This window comes from Herpailurus yagouaroundi, unplaced genomic scaffold (genome assembly GCF_014898765.1).
Source record: "Herpailurus yagouaroundi ecotype Mexico unplaced genomic scaffold, PumYag 190, whole genome shotgun sequence".
NCBI lineage: Eukaryota > Metazoa > Chordata > Mammalia > Carnivora > Felidae > Herpailurus > Herpailurus yagouaroundi.
The window spans coordinates 10,606,326-10,621,173 of NW_024412421.1; the positions used below are offsets into that span (position 1 = coordinate 10,606,326).

At 56.7% G+C, this 14,848-nt stretch overlaps 2 protein-coding genes and 1 long non-coding RNA gene across 4 annotated transcripts in view; 2 read left to right on the forward strand and 1 right to left on the reverse strand.

Annotated features, from left to right (window-relative positions):
* CCDC102A (coiled-coil domain containing 102A) overlaps nucleotides 1-8,483 on the reverse strand; it is a 23,942-nt gene extending 15,459 nt beyond the window's left edge. Inside the window, exons 1-2 of the mRNA XM_040498121.1 lie at nucleotides 8,368-8,483; nucleotides 1-297 (exon numbers count right to left, since the gene is read on the reverse strand). Of these exons, the coding sequence (XP_040354055.1) occupies nucleotides 1-143 (143 nt within the window). The 5' untranslated portion in view covers nucleotides 144-297; nucleotides 8,368-8,483. The remainder of the gene's footprint in view (nucleotides 298-8,367) is intronic.
* LOC121045357 (uncharacterized) lies at nucleotides 8,094-9,761 on the forward strand. 2 transcript variants are annotated; one of them, XR_005797715.1, is made up of 2 exons: nucleotides 8,094-8,298; nucleotides 9,283-9,761. It is a non-coding gene; the product is annotated as an uncharacterized LOC121045357 (long non-coding RNA). The 2 variants fall into 2 exon arrangements; XR_005797716.1 differs by lacking the exon at nucleotides 8,094-8,298 and adding an exon at nucleotides 8,717-9,106.
* A 4,090-nt stretch (nucleotides 9,762-13,851) lies between these two features.
* The window catches only part of ADGRG5 (adhesion G protein-coupled receptor G5), a 22,500-nt gene continuing 21,503 nt past the window's right edge, over nucleotides 13,852-14,848 (forward strand). The window contains exon 1 of the mRNA XM_040498122.1: nucleotides 13,852-14,160. The gene's annotated coding sequence lies outside the window, so the exon portion shown is untranslated. The remainder of the gene's footprint in view (nucleotides 14,161-14,848) is intronic.

Below are 14,848 nucleotides of genomic sequence, written 5' to 3' on the forward strand. Positions count from 1 at the left end.
GAGGGCGTGCCGCTGGGCGGCGTGGGCGGCAGCGAGTCGGCCGGCCCCATGCGCTCGGGCGAGGGGCTGCCCAGGATGGTCAGGAGGCTGCCCTTGGACAGCTGCGGGGACTCGGCCAGTCGGGGGCTGGGCCCGTGGCTCATGGTGCGGCCGCGCGGGCGGGCCCTGCGTCCCAACTCCGGCCGGACTCAGGGGCGGCACGGGGGACGCCCGGCGGAGGCGATACGACTGTGCATGATGGCCACTGCTCCCCACCGCTCTCCTGGCCACTGGGTGGGGGACGCTTCTTCCTTGGACCTGTGGGAGAACACAACCGTTATTAGGTCGTGGCCACCACCTGTCCATACCCATAAGCTCAGACATGGGAAGGGCAAAACCGGCAGCGGGAACCGCATGAGCAAAGGCAGGAGGGGGGAAACGGTCTGCTTCAGGAAAGTCCCAGTGAGGCTGTAGTGGTGAGCGAGGGCCTGTAACCGCTTCCTCACTGGCCTCCAGACACCACCCTATGGTCCCTTCACCCTGCAGCAGAGGCAGCTTATCTGAAACCTTGATCTGCTCTCCCTGACCTTCAAGTCCAATCTCACAAGGTCAATGGCTGGTACTACTTCCCCATCTCCACCCCAAATGCAGCATGTGTGCTTGCTGAAGGAGTCCCCTCCCTGCCTCTTGCTGCGCTGGGCTAACTCTCATCTGTAAGATTTATCTGAGATATCATCTCCTCCTAGAAGTCCTCCCGGACCGCCTCAGGCCAGGTGGCCAGCCCCATCTGTGTCTCCATCATTAGTCTAACCAACCTCACCTACCATTGATCTGTATCCCTGTCTGCTCCCCATCCTGTGAGTTTGCTGAGGGCAGGGGCTGGCTCTCGGCCACTGTTTTAGTCCCAGCATATGATGACAATGGCAATGACATTTGTGGAGGGCTGACTACAGGCCGGGTACCATGCCTAGAGTCTCATTTATTCCTCTCAATAGACTCCAGGGAAATGACTGCCATTTACCTAAGGGGAAAGGGAGGCTCAACTCAAGGTGGGTTAAAGCCTCGGATTTGATCGCAGATGCTGTGTCTGGGAGCCCAAATGCAAACACTGGTGAGGGTTTGGTGAACGCAACACGTGTTCTGGTGGTATGATGGAAATGAGCCCGTATGCAGTGTGGGGGTGTGGCGTGGTGAGGGATGGGTCCCACTGCTGGACTCTGCTATTTGTGGGCCCCATCACTTTAAAAGAAGCGAGATGTGGGCCCCTGGGTGGCTTGGTCGGTTAAGCATCTAACTCTTAATTTTATCTCAGGTCATGCTCTCAGGGTTTGTGGGTTCCAGTCCTGCAGCTGGGCTCCACACTGACAGTGTGGAGTCACCTTGAGATTCTCTCTCTCTCCTTATGTCTCTCTGTCCCTCCCAACCCCCTCTTTCTTAAAATAAATAAACTTAAAAGAAAAGTGAGACGCATGCCCTCTCTCTGTCCCCAGCCTGTCCCCCTCTCCCTCCATTGTGGCCTTGTGTTGCTCTTCCTTCCCCATTCAGCACAGCGTGTCCCACAAATCCTCACCCAAGGCCCTGCCCCGATAGCCATCCCTTCCTTTCCAGTGCGCTTCTGGTGGGGCCCAGCCCCACAACAAAGTGCCTCAACACCAGCTAATCCCAACACTGCCTGGCCAGCCCTCTCTGTCCCCTCTTCATCCTCCTCCCACCTCTAACCCCCACTCTCAGCAGGTGATCTAATGTCATAGTTGCAGTGAAAAGGGAAGCCATCAGATTGGCACTCCCTCCAGGTCCTGTTCCAAGGCCCATGGCCCCCTTCTCTGTGGCCCTAAGAGGATGGAAGGGCTGTCCCTCTTTGGGTCAAAGGTCCCCTCTCCGGTGTCTCCCATCTCTGCCAATGATGCCCTCTCTAGGGGGCCTCACCCCTGCTGGAGTCTCTCCTGGCACGATCCTCCCCCCTTCTCCCCTCCTCTCTCGCCTCCCTGTCAAGGCCCGTCCACCCTTTCAGTCTCTTTGCCCTCTCTCATCAGGCCACGCCGGGCTGGTTTCCGGCCACACTGCCCTACCTACCTACTAGGCAAGTCTCAGCCCTCGCCGCTGCACCCTCTCTAGTGTGGGCACCGTCAGCCTCTCCTGCTTTCCTGCGTCACCCTCATCCAGGACGCCGTGCCCTCCAGGTCTTCCTCCTACCCTCCAACTGCTTCCCGCCAGCCTTCCCGCGACAACCTGGGTGCATCTGTTGAGTGGCGGCATCATCCAGTCCTGGGGCTCCTTGTCTCTCACCACCCGGCCTGAGCCACCCCACCATGTCGTCACCAGCCCTGAATCTCTCTCTCTAGCCCAGGTGCCTCACCGGAACCTCACACGCCTCTACCAGGATGTTCCTCAGATAACTCAGACTCGGCCTGGCTGAACTGGAACTCACCTTCTCCATTCCCTCCACAACCAGCTCTTCCTTCTGGATGCCCGCTCTGGGAGAAGAGCACTTCCTCACTCCTTCATGCTGTGGAGTACATTCTGGAATCTTGCTTTCTCCCCACGCCCCTCATCCCGTCACCTCCAACTCCTGTCGGTCTGTCTGCCACATGTCACAAGGATCTACCCACCTTCTTCCTACTCTGTCACTAACCTGTCAAGGCCACCACCATCATTTCCCACCTGGGTGAGCCCAGCCACTGCCTCTCTGCTTTCCCCCTGGAACACCTTTGCCTTCTTCAAATCCATTCTTTTTTTTTTTTTCTTTTTTTTAAATGTTTCTTTATTTTTGAGAAAGAGACAGAGTGTGAGTCTGTGGGAGAAGCAGGGTGGGAGGGGTGGGAGAAGCAGAGAGAGAGGGAGACACAGAATCGGAAGCAGGCTCCAGGCCCCGAGCTGTCAGCACAGAGCCCGACGCGGGGCTCGCACTCATGACCGCGAGATCATGACCTGAGCCGGTTGGACACTCAACCGACTGAGCCACCCACGTGCCACTCTTCAAATCCATTCTGAACAGTGGCAGCCAGAGTGAGTTTTAATTTAATTGTTTTTAAAGTTTTTTTATTTTGGGGGAGGGGTAGGGGACAGAGGATCTGAAGCAGGCTCTGCGCTGACAGCAGAGAACCTGACACAGGGCTTAAACTCACAGGCGGTGAGATCATGACCTAAGCTGAAGTTGGACACTTAACCGCCTGAGCCACCCAGGTGCCCCCAGAGTGAGTTTTTAAAAATGCAAACCTGGGGGCACCTGAGTGGCTCAGTCAGTTGAGCATCTGACCCTTGACGTCAGCTCAGGTTGTGATCTTGAGGTTCACGAGGTCAAGCCCCGACCCAAGCACAGAGCCTGCTGGGGAGTCTCTCTCTCCCTCTCTCTCTCTCTGCCCCTCTCCTGCTCGGGCGCTCTCTCTCTTAAAATAAACAAACATTTTTAAAGAACACCAACCTTTGGCCACGCTTTGTTGTTGGCAATAGCGGTGACCCCCCTCTAGCGTCAAGTCCGAGCTCGCTCCCTCTAGGAGTCCCAATCACAAAAATCCTTCAATCCCATCACTTGTTCGCGGTCCACACCACCTGCCTCCCACCCCACCCCCCCCGCCCCCCAGCCCTGCTCCCCTCGCTCAGCTCACGTTCCACGGCCCTGCTCTCGCCCTGGCAAACTACCTCAGCGCCCCAGCCCCTCTCCTGTTCTTTTCTCCCCAGGCAGTGCCAACCTAGGTCACCTCCACTGTTCTGCCTGTCTTGCCTCCACCTGTGCAGCCAGACACGCGGGTTTTACCGTCAGGTGGAGCAGTTTATGTTCGTGACCGCTCGAGTGTCAGTGCTGCCCGGCGATCCTCCTGTATTTCTCTCGTCCGTTGGCTGTTTGTTAATTGTCTGTCCACCGTCACCAGGCATCGGTTCTAACCTCTGTCACCAACCTCGTGTAAGCCACTGCCCCTTTTTGGGCCTCCATTTCTCCACCTGTAGGATGCGGGTGGCGTGGGAGTGAGGGAGACCAGTGCTTCCTGATCAAGGGATTTTTCGGATTCACCTAGATACTTGCTTAAAATGCTGTTCCTGGGCCTTACCTCCCCCACGCCCTGCCAGAGCCTCACGGTCAGTAGGTGTGGGGCTGGGGATCTGCGTTTTTATAGTCCAGGTTGGGGACATTTGAGTACATGGCGATGCCTTGTCCCCACCCCTAGTTTCATACAGACACACGTGTACGTCTCGATGCCAATAACAGCTACACTAAGTCACACACCCAGACACAGCCATACGGACCTAGCTTCCAGTTCCCCATACACCACCACCTCCCTGGCAGGCTGCGTGCCCTCCGACAGGCTCTCTGTGTGTGCAGTGAGGTGGCTGGCCTAGATACCACGTGCGTTCGCAGACATCTTCGCACACCCGGACACATCTGCAGACACGCACGCAATCCCACACACTTAAACGCAGACGCAGAGCGACACGGGAAGGCACGTATCCTCAGGGATGGACCCCTATGCACGCACCACGGTACGGATGCACGGAGATGCTCCCCTGTAGATACAGAGTCACGGAGGCACCCGAAGACGCACACGTGAAGACACACCGATGGGTACACACGGACACGTGCTGATACTCACCCCTAAGACAGACAGATGCACACGCACACAAACGCACACTCCTCCTCTCCGCCTTTCCCTGGCCCAGCTCCATGAGAAGAAGCTCTTGGAAAAGAGAAACAATGCGCGGGCCTGAGGGGGAGGGGAGGAGGCAGGAAATCCCAGTGCCAGCCCTGTGCTGGTTCTGGGGTGTGGGGGGGCGGTCCGCCAGGATCTGGCTGCCGGGCCCTTCTGTAAGTCCCTAAACTGAGAGGGTGGCAGGGAGGGGGCCACTGCCATATCCTCTTGGCCTCTGGGAGCTTCCAGGCCTGGCATGGGGCTCAGCAGTGAGGGGGCGGGGGTGGGCTCTTTCCAGGAATCTCAAGCCTGTCGCTCAGGGGCAGGGCAGGCGCCACCCAGGCCCCTAATGGCTTCCAGGCGCCCACACTAAAGGCAGGGGTGGGCTCCAGACGGAGCTCCCGTTGCCCTTCCCGGCAGCCTGGCTCAGTCTCTCCTGGGGGCTGGGGGAGGAGGAGGAAGGGGAGCAGCGGGGAAAGAGGGGCTCTGAACAGCCCTCCTGCAAGTCCAGAGTCCCCTGGGGGCCGTGTGTACATACGTGTGGAAAGGGGTGGGGGCCCCAAGGTTGGCTTTCTGGAGAAGCCCACCCCCCCCCCGGCACACCAGGAACCCTGCACCCCACGTAGATTCCGCGGCAGCCAGACCCTGCCTAGCAACACCTCCCCTCACCCTCACTCCCATCCCACTCACACAACACAGCCCCGGGGACACACACACAGAGCCCTAGTAACGGACGCTCACCACACTCACCCAGAGTCGTGCAACACAGAGGCTCAGGTCACAGTTACAGAGACAGACTGCTGCCGCCCTGCCCTTCCTGCCCCTTCTCCACCAGGCTCAGTGCCTTCTTCCCATAGGGTGTGTGGTTTGTATGTGTGTGTGTGTGTGTGGCCTCCTGCTTCCCCTAGGGTGACACTACCCCCCAAAGAGCAGGTGGGGGGGGGGAGAGACCAGCCACCACAGGCCCCAGAGAGCCTTCCTCACCCCACCCTCCCCTCTCCTGCCTCCCACCAGCCAGACGGGTCTATTCCTGCTCTAATCCTCAGGGTTTCTGCTCAGGCTGTTCCCCCCCACCCCCCACTCGGAACGCTGCCCCTCAGTCTCCGAAACCCCCACCCATCCCTCAAGCTCAGTTCTGCCACCTCCAGGAAATGCCTCGATCTCCTCAGCTCCAGCTCCTCCTCCCCAGAGAGCACAGCCCTGCAAACCGTCGCAGCCACATTTGGCCAGCTGCCCTCTCTTCTTGCAGCGCAGGCTTCCCGGGCCCAGACGGGACGCTTGTGCCACCCACAGCTTCTAGGACAGGCCTTGAATACAGGATTTGCTTCAAGTTGGCTGGCGGGTGGAGAGCAGAAGGCTCAACTGTGACCTCGCATCCCGTTAGTTGGGCAGTCCCCCTTAGTGGGACTCAGAACTTCCGAACCCCAGCCCCACAGCCATCCTCACTGCTGCAGGAAGCTGTGGGCTCACTCTAGGACAGAAACTGGAATCTTTTGATCCAATACTTGGCTCAGGCGAGGCCCTCAACTACTCTGTCCACAGAAAGTGACCAGTGGTTCCTGCTGCTTGTGTTACTGTCTAGAAGGTCTCTCCCTCCTTCTTTCTCCATCAGCAAACTCCTACACATCCTTCAAGACCCACCTTTACTTTCCCCTCCTCTGGAAAGCCTTCTCTGATCTCATATAGAGCACGTGAGTGTTTCCAAAGCACTGGCACACCACCCTGTTCTTAGGCAATGGTCATAAGGAAATCTTGATCTCTCTGGCTGTCAGCACAGGGCCCAGCATACAGCAGATGACACATAAATACTTTCTAGGTTGATGGATAGAAGATCAACAGTTAAGGATCCCCTTATAAAGAGGGAGAGTTGAACTGTCCTAAGGATAAAGAGTCATTTTGTAGCCAGACTCCAAGACAGGCAGGTGTGTGAGCCTGTCTGTGGCCAAGGTCAAAGTCAGAGGTCATTTCATGGCCAGGTTAGGGATTGGGCCTCTTACTTAAGCTTAAGTGGCCCACAAGAGGACAACTTTGTGTTTTGTCTTTAGCATGTTTAGATGACTCTCACTATCCAGCTAGAGAAGGGAGCAATGCTGAAGGCTGGATGGGGGCCAGCTGAGGGGACTGGGGGTTACGCAGCGGCCCAGCTCTTCCCTCAAGCTAAGAACGCCGCTGTGTCCTTCCAGAACCTTTCAGGTGGCGCTCTGGAGCTGCCCATGGCCACAGGCCTGGCTGTGGGCAGGGAGCAGAGCCCAGCAGGAAACCGCAGAGGACAGCCTGATTGGATAAGTGCAGGGTCCAAGGCTGGTCAGCCCACAAACTGCGGGCACCTGTCCCTCGGACCTGCTGCCTGGGCTCCAGCCACTGGATGGCCAGGAGAGGAGGGAGGGAGGGAGGGAGGTAAGCAGGGCCTGCCAGCTAGACCTGAGCCCCTGGGGAGCAGACTATCCCAGGCACCCCCATCTCAGACCGAGGAGCCACAAAGATGTCCTACATCACTGATTAGAACTCCTTTCTTTACAATGGACCAACTTAGGTCCAGAGGAGCAGCGACTTGCCCACGTCCACCCAGAGGACCAGCAGCAAAGTGGGGGCGGGGTGTGGGGGGTGGGGGTGGGGCTGGACTGCTGGGACTGGATCCTTCCCCTCCTGGGCTAAGTCTGCCTAAGGGGCATGATGCCCCTGGGAACACTTATGAGAGGGGGTCCTCAGGCATCGGGCCAAGTGGCCAAGCATAGCTGGTATGGGAGAGAGTTAGAGCCTTTCACGGGGGCCGGCCGGCCTCTCGGCGACTCCTTGAACTATTCGCTTTTGTAGAGCAGACATCCCACCAGTCAGGGCTGTGCCACTGGTAGGCTGTGTGATATCTGCAACTCTCTGTCTTGTCTGGGCCGGTTTCCTTGTCTGTACGATGGGGAGAGGCACTAACAAGATTCCTAAAAGCTCTGTCCAACAAAGTGGGCAGACCTTGTGCCACCTGAACCGATCAGAGCCAACCCAACCCCCACACAGGTCTGTGCAACCCTCACTTAAGACACAGAAACAGGAGCCCAGGGCGGAGAGTGGGTTTGCCAGCTATCATCAATTGGCACTATTAGAACGGTGGGGTAACTGAGGACCACTCCATTCTCCTCGCACTGAGCCATCGCTCTAACTACCCCAACTCCCTCCAGAAATGCGCTTTCTGCCCGCCCACGGCCAGAAGTCGCGTCGACCCTCACTTCCTCGCCCCTTCCCCAGCAGCCCCGGTCCGGCAAAGACGCCCCGCTCCCTCTAGCGGCTGGCGGAGGGCAGAGGGGGCTCCCGGCCCCAGGCGGCGCGGTCCCGCCCACCCCGCCGCGCGGCCCCCATTGGCGGCCGCCGCGGGCTTGGGGCGGTGGCGCCGCGCTCCGATTGGCCCTTGAACCCGTCCATCCCGCACTCGCCATGGTGACCACGTTGGGTCCCCCGGGAGAGTTCCAAATTCCGCCCCCGCCCGCCGCCCCCCTCCCGTCCGGTCCCGGCCCGCAGCATTCCGAAGGCGGCCCTGCCCTCCCCCCCCACTCCCGGCAACCCCTCTACACCCGAGGCCTGGGGCCCCGGGAAGTTGGGGAGCCCCGGGAGAGGGCTAGGAAGTTCTCGGAGTTTGGGGGTTGCTGCGGACGCTGTGCCCCTCTCCTCCAGCACGCCCCCCAACTTAACCCCTTCCCTCCCGCGGAAGGTTCGCGGCCTGGAGGGAGTTCCCGGGACGCAGTGGCTAGCTGCCCCCAGCGCTGCCGCCCCCGCTCACCTCAGCCGGGGACCCGCGGGCTCCGGACGTCCGACCCGCCGCGGCTGGGCGGAGCGGGCACGGGGCTTGCCGCGGCCTCCGCCGGGAGGGCCGAGGGAGGGCCGCCGAGTCTCCTCCTCCCTCCCGGAGGGAGGGGAGGGAGAGGAGACGGCGGGGCGGGGGCGGTGGGCCCCGGCAAGCTGCAGCCCCAATGTGACCTGGGCCCACCGAGTTGCCGGGGTGGGGGCACCAGCCTGATTTGGAGGCGAGGGGCACGGGCCGGGGTGGCGGGCTCTGCTAGAGAGGGAGCGGGACCCGGACGGAGGCTCCACCTCCGCTTGGGGCCGGGGCGGGGGGGGGGGGGTACGAAAGGCAGGGTCTGGGGTCCCCGCGGGGTTCGGCTTTCCCGCCTCAGGCTTCCAGAGCGCCAACGACGCACTAGGCGCCCTGCAGCCGAAGTGGGCACCGCCTGTGCCGGGACAGCACGTGGGGCGCGCTTATCAAATGTTCACTTTTGTTACCTGCATTCTTCCTAGTGCCAGCTCTGCCACCGAGTGGCCGTGGAGCAGCAAGTCTCTGCCCTTTACAGGGCCTCAGTTTCCCCTTTGTACCACAAAAGGATTCACCAGAGTAACCTCACGCATGTTGAGAAGCATGTGCGGCACTTGGCCCGCGATGGGGGCGGGGGGAGATTTTCTCCCAGGTGCTGGGGTACGCCCAGCCTGGGACAGGAGCAGGCAGTTGTCCCCAGGCAATTACGGTAAGGCGCGCTCTTTTGTGCGCCCAGTGGCTGTGGGACTTCCTCCGCCCTTGGGAGTAAGGTGGTTGTGGTTTGCCCGCGGGATGGGGGATGGGTGCCAGGAGGGCTTCTCATCATATCCTGTATCTGGAGGGCGACTGTGGTGAATCCTTTTTTTTTTTTTTTTTTTTTTAAAGTAGGCTCTAGGCCACCTGTGAGGTTTGAACTCATGACCCTGACATCGAGTTGCATAGTCCGCTGACTGAGCCAGCCAGAAAAGCGCCTGCCATGAATCCTTCTGAAAAGATCACCAACACTTCCCGGAGAGAGTGGAGGCAACAAGACCACATTGGGACTCTACCTTGAAAAGGAAACGAAAAATGATGAAGAAAGACTAGCTTCAACTCACTAACACTATTTAGATTATGATTGGAACCATGCAGACATTAGAATGAAGAGTTGGTCCTTTACTGAAACAGGGTCATTTTTGCAAATATATTTGAGAGTTTCACGTGCAAATGTTGCTCTGAATCCTTTGGTAGTCTAACAATTCTCTCTGGAAGGACGCGATCATTTCTCTTTAGCGATGTTCTCTTCCTCTGTGGACAATGCCTTCATTTGTCCCATGTCACTTTAACCAACTTCATGAAGCCCTGCGCTTTTTGCAACATTTGCAGTTTTGCTTGTCAGTTCATTTGCTTCTTACTTGCGTGGTTAAATGCTGATGTCTGATGGAGACAGATTTGGGGAGAGGATGTGGTGTTGGAGAGAGATCTAGTCCGTAAATGTTGCGAGGCTGGACTTTGCTTTGCTTTGTACCTGGGCCTGTGAGAGTCAGTTACTAAGTACTCAGAGGACAGAGATTCTCCCCCTCTTTTTTTTTTAAAAAAAGTGTTTATTATTTTTGAGAGAGAAAGACAGAGTGCCTGAGCAGGGGAGGGGCAGAGAGAGAGAGGGAGACACAGAATCGGAAGCAGAATCCAAGCTGTCAGCACAGAGAGCCCAACGCGGGGCTGGAACTCACAAACTGTTGAGACTGTGACCTGAGCCGAAGTTTGCTGCTTAACCAGCTGAGTCACCCAGGTGCCCCAAGACTTCCCCCTTTTAAACTTGAGGAAATGCTCCGGGTGGGGTGGGGGTGGGGGGGCTTTTGGCTCAGACTTCCCCGAAGTCCACAGCGGGTAAGGACAGCAATGGGCCAAGAACCCCCTGGTTCTTTCCCAGGGTTTCTGGAGGTGACAGTAGGGATAGAGGGATAAAGAAGGTTGAAGAGGTCGAGTCAGTGGTGAAGCTGAGCTCCAATGAGAACATCACAGTTGGGCCCTCTCTCCTAAGAAAGGAAGTAGTCCTAGGAGTGTCTTGCAGGGGATGGGGAGATCCCACCCAGTCATGGAACCAAGATGGGTACTGACCATAGGCTTGGCAGTTCGTATGAATTATCTCAGTTTTTTTTTTAATTTTTTTTGTAATGTTTATTTTTGAGACAGAGAGAGACACAGCATGAACGGGGGAGGGTCAGAGAGAGAGGGAGACACAGAATCCAAAGCAGGCTCCAGGCTCCGAGCTGTCAGCACAGAGCCCGACGCGGGGCTTGAACTCATGGACCGTGAGATCATGACCTGAGCCGAAGTCGGACGCCCAACCAACTGAGCCACCCAGGCGCCCCATGAATTATCTCAGTTTTAAGCCACCCCGCGAGTTGTTATCACCAACTCATAGGAAAGTAAGAATCAGAAGTCAAGTGACAGGCCCTGGGTCACAGAGCCAGAAGGTCTCAGCACCCAGATCTGACTCTTTCAATCTTACCATTGTCACCCCTGTCTCTGAAACCACACACCCAGACTGCCCTCTGGATGCATCTAATCTGGTGTCAGCCTCCCAGTGGCCCCACCAAAGGGGTTCCTTCCCCAACTCAGCCTTCGATTGAGGTTTGTATTGGTATTTCCCACATTCCAGCATTTCTGTCTTGTATCTCTGCCCCCACTTTTTGCCATCAACACATAGCTCTTTTCCTCTAAATAATTTCGTTTTTTAGGATGTATGTGTATTTTAGGGTAAGCAGGAAATCTGTGTCAGTTGCCATAAATAGAAGAAAATCATAAAAATTAATGTCATGCGAACAAACAATGCTACTAAAATCTAGCTAGAAACTTGCTCTTTGTTAAATAGGGGCATTTTTCACAATAGCCAAAAGGTAGAGGCCACCCAGGTGTCTGTTAGTGGACAAATGGATAGATGAAATTGGTCTGCACATTCAAAGGAAAGTTACTCAGGCTTAAGAAGGAAGGGAATTCTGATACATGCCACAGCATGGATTGACTGTAAAGACATTACGTTAAGGGAAATAAGCCTGTCACAAAAGGACAAATATTGTGTGATTCCACTTCTAGAAGTTTCCTAGAGTGGTAAGATTCAGAGTAGACTGGTGGTTGCCAGGGGGCTGCAGGGAGGAGGGTAGGGAAAGTTGCTATTTAATGGGGACAGAGTTTCAGTTTGGAAAGGTGGAAAAATTCTGGAGACACATGGTGGTGAGGGTTGTATAGCATTGTGAATGTACTTACTGCCACTGAACTGTCCACTTAAAAAATGGTTAAACTGGTAAATTTTATGTATATTTTGCCACAATAAAAAATTATTAAAAATCAGGTATCTAGTTTTCTGAGTCCAATATAAAAGATTGAGAACTGAAAAGATAAGGACACAAGGCAGTAGTAGAGACAAGTTAGAGAGAATTCAGCTCTAAATGGAGGCTTCTCCTGGATGCAGCCAGGATTGAAAAACAATGAACAGCGAGTGACTTCTTCATGGTGTGACTCAGTTTAGGTAATGTCCTGTTGGGGGTCCCACTTACTTCTTGCAGATCACGGGGTGAGTAGCCCCCATGGGGAGAGAGAGATGCTTCCCTAGGGATGGTGTGTGGCTCTCCCAGGATGGGGAGAGGGAGGTGGCTTGCTGCTTCCTCCCTGCCTGGGGGGCTGAGCAAGGGACTGGCACGCCTCCTAAAGCTGAAGCATCTGGAATGTTTTATAGGGGAGTTGGAGGCAGATCAGCCTTCTCAGGGGAAGCTGGACTCAGGGGAGCTGCCCCTGAGCGCCCGAGGGATGGAGAAGAGCTGGGGTCCTGCCCAGTACGTGTGTGTCCCAGCTGGGACAGAGCGGGGAGGTGGATGCGAATGTGGCCAGCCCATCCAGAGCTGGGTGGAAGCTGGACGGGGCTGGACCACGAAGGCAATCGGGAGCCACTGCTGGCTTTTGAGCCGGGGAGTACCTTGGTGGTGATTTCCAGGGTCTGGAGTGCACGGTGAGGTAAAACCAGCACTGCTACTGAGGCAAGGCTTCGTGAAGTTGGCACAGATCCCAGGTGGGAAATAGAGGGCCTCGTCCTGAGCCCTGAGAGCAGTCTCTTGGGCTCGCAAACAGCACGAGGAGGAAGGCTGCTGGTGTTATAGCCCTAGATAGAGGTGGCCAGGAGACCTCAGAAATGAAGGGCCTGGAGGTCATGGCCTGGGTTGTGGCCACAGAAAACCAAAGTGCGGAGAAAGGCAAGGACTTTCCCAAGTCGTCTAGCAAGAGTGTGGCCAAGGGTTCAGGACACAAGTGCACAGGTGTCTCTGCAAAGCCTTTACCCTGCAGCCCCTTGCAGTGGGGGAGGGAGTGCGGAACCTGGATGCGTGGACCTGTGCTCCCCTCAGATCTCGCTGCCCTCCAAGAGGCAGCTCTCTTCCCCCTTCCCAGAGAGGCCTGAGCTACCTGTGGGTGGCACTTGGGTTGATGCTGGAAGGGCCACGGGCTGGGGGAAAGAGGAGAGAGACCCTGTTGGGACCTGCCTGTCTCCTCCTTGCTGCAACCCCTTCTCATCCCCGGGGGAGAAAAATACTTTCCTGAGCCGGAATTTGCCCAGGGAGTCTGGCTGGACAAGAGAGAGCACCCTGCCTCCCACCAAAATACACAGATACTTCCCCTTCCCCTTAGGATCCTGCACAGGAAGTGGCTGGAATAGGACCGGCTGACCAGCCTACCAGCCCCAAGTCTGGCCACATTTTCTGAGCGCTGTTCCGAGCAAGACCCTGCCCCAGAGGGCTCTGCATTGGGTAATTCCGGGCCAGGCTCTTGTCCTCTCCAGACCTCAGTCTCCCCCATGTGTGAAACAGGGGAGCTTTGTGGAGCGCTTCTGGTGACTTCGCAGCATTTCCTTTTATAAGCCCCACACTACCCCATGAGGTGGTACTCTCTCTCTCTTTTCCTTTTTAAAGTGTGTTTATTTATTTTTGAGAGAGACTGTGTGTGTGTGTGTGGACAAGGGGCAGAAAGAGAGGGAGAGAGAGAGAATCCCAAGCAGGCTCTGTGTTGTTAGCACAGAGCCCTACTCGGGGCTTGATCTCATGAGCCCAGAGATCATGACCTGAGCTGAAATCAAGAGTTGGATGTTTAACCCACCAAGCCACCCAGGCGCCCTTACGTGGTACTGTCTTATCTCCATTTTACAGAGGGGAAGCTGAGGTTCAGAGAGTTTCAGTCACTTGCCCAAAGTCCCCCAGCCAGTAAATGGCAGGCTTGGTATTTGAACCCAGGCAATGCGACCCAGCCTTTGCCTGAGGTCCCGGCCATCATCACTCTCATTGATTGTCAGTTCAGGCAGGGGTCATTCTCCCTTTTCTGCAGACGGGAAAACTGAGGCTGAAGAGGTGCAGCGCAGAGGCAGGTCTTGAAACCTTGTGGGGTGCCACGAGGGCCAGCTCTCCCCCCTTCCCCCACTGACACCAGACATCTCCTTGAGGTACTGCCACCCCCAGGAAGTGCTGCAGGAGCTGGGGAGTGAAAGCAAGAAGTGTTCTGAGCCCAGAGACCAGAGGAAGCAAGAGGCTGCAGTGAAAGAAGAAGTGAAGCGAAGTGAGAGCGTGTTGTGTTGTGTTGTGCGGGGCAAGGAGAGCAGAGAGAAGGGGAGGACTGAGAGCCCGTGCCGAGCACCGAGGGGAGCAGAGAGGAGGCGGCCGGCAGAGACATCCAAGTTCCCTTTTGTTCTGTGGACCGGAGCTGGGAGCCCGTGGCAACAGCACAGCAGCGGCGGCTTCACAGGTCAGCCCCATCCAGCATCTCTATTCCCCACTCCCTCACCTGTCCTTATCCACCCGGTCCCCAGCAGGTGCCTGCCGGGGCCCAGGATTGGTGACATCCTGGGAGCAGCAAGCTGGGGACACACCTCATTCCCTTCACTCTCTGGGGGCAACTCCAGATCCCTGGGAATGTAGAAATCTATATTTTAAAAAAAAGAGAGCAATTTAAACGAAGGAGTGTTTAGGCACTAGGTTCAAATCTTGGCTCCCTGCTGCGACCTACGGCAAGTTATTAGACTTTCCTGGATTTCAGTTTCCTCATCTGTACAGTGGGGTTAATCTGGTAGCCTGCACCTTAGATGACACTGGGAAGGGCCTGGATGGAGTTTGTACTGGGCAAACGGGAGCTGGTGCCCTTCCTCTCAGAGTGACCTGGACTGGAGCCCGGGGACTCTATGTCTCAGGGAAATGGCTCCAGTGCTGGCTTAGTCACAGACTAAGTTGGGCCTTGGCGTGGCCTCCCTTTCCCCACCTGTAAAACGGGGCTAATAATTGTATTTGTCAGGGCTTTCCTGCAGAGACCACAGGTTCAGTCCTCACCCAGGCTGGGGTGAGGCCAGCCGTGGGGGCTCCAGGAGCATGGCTGGCTCAGCAGGCCTGGTGCTGCCGGGGAGAGGGCAGGCTGCGGGGGGGGGGGGGGGGGGGGGGGG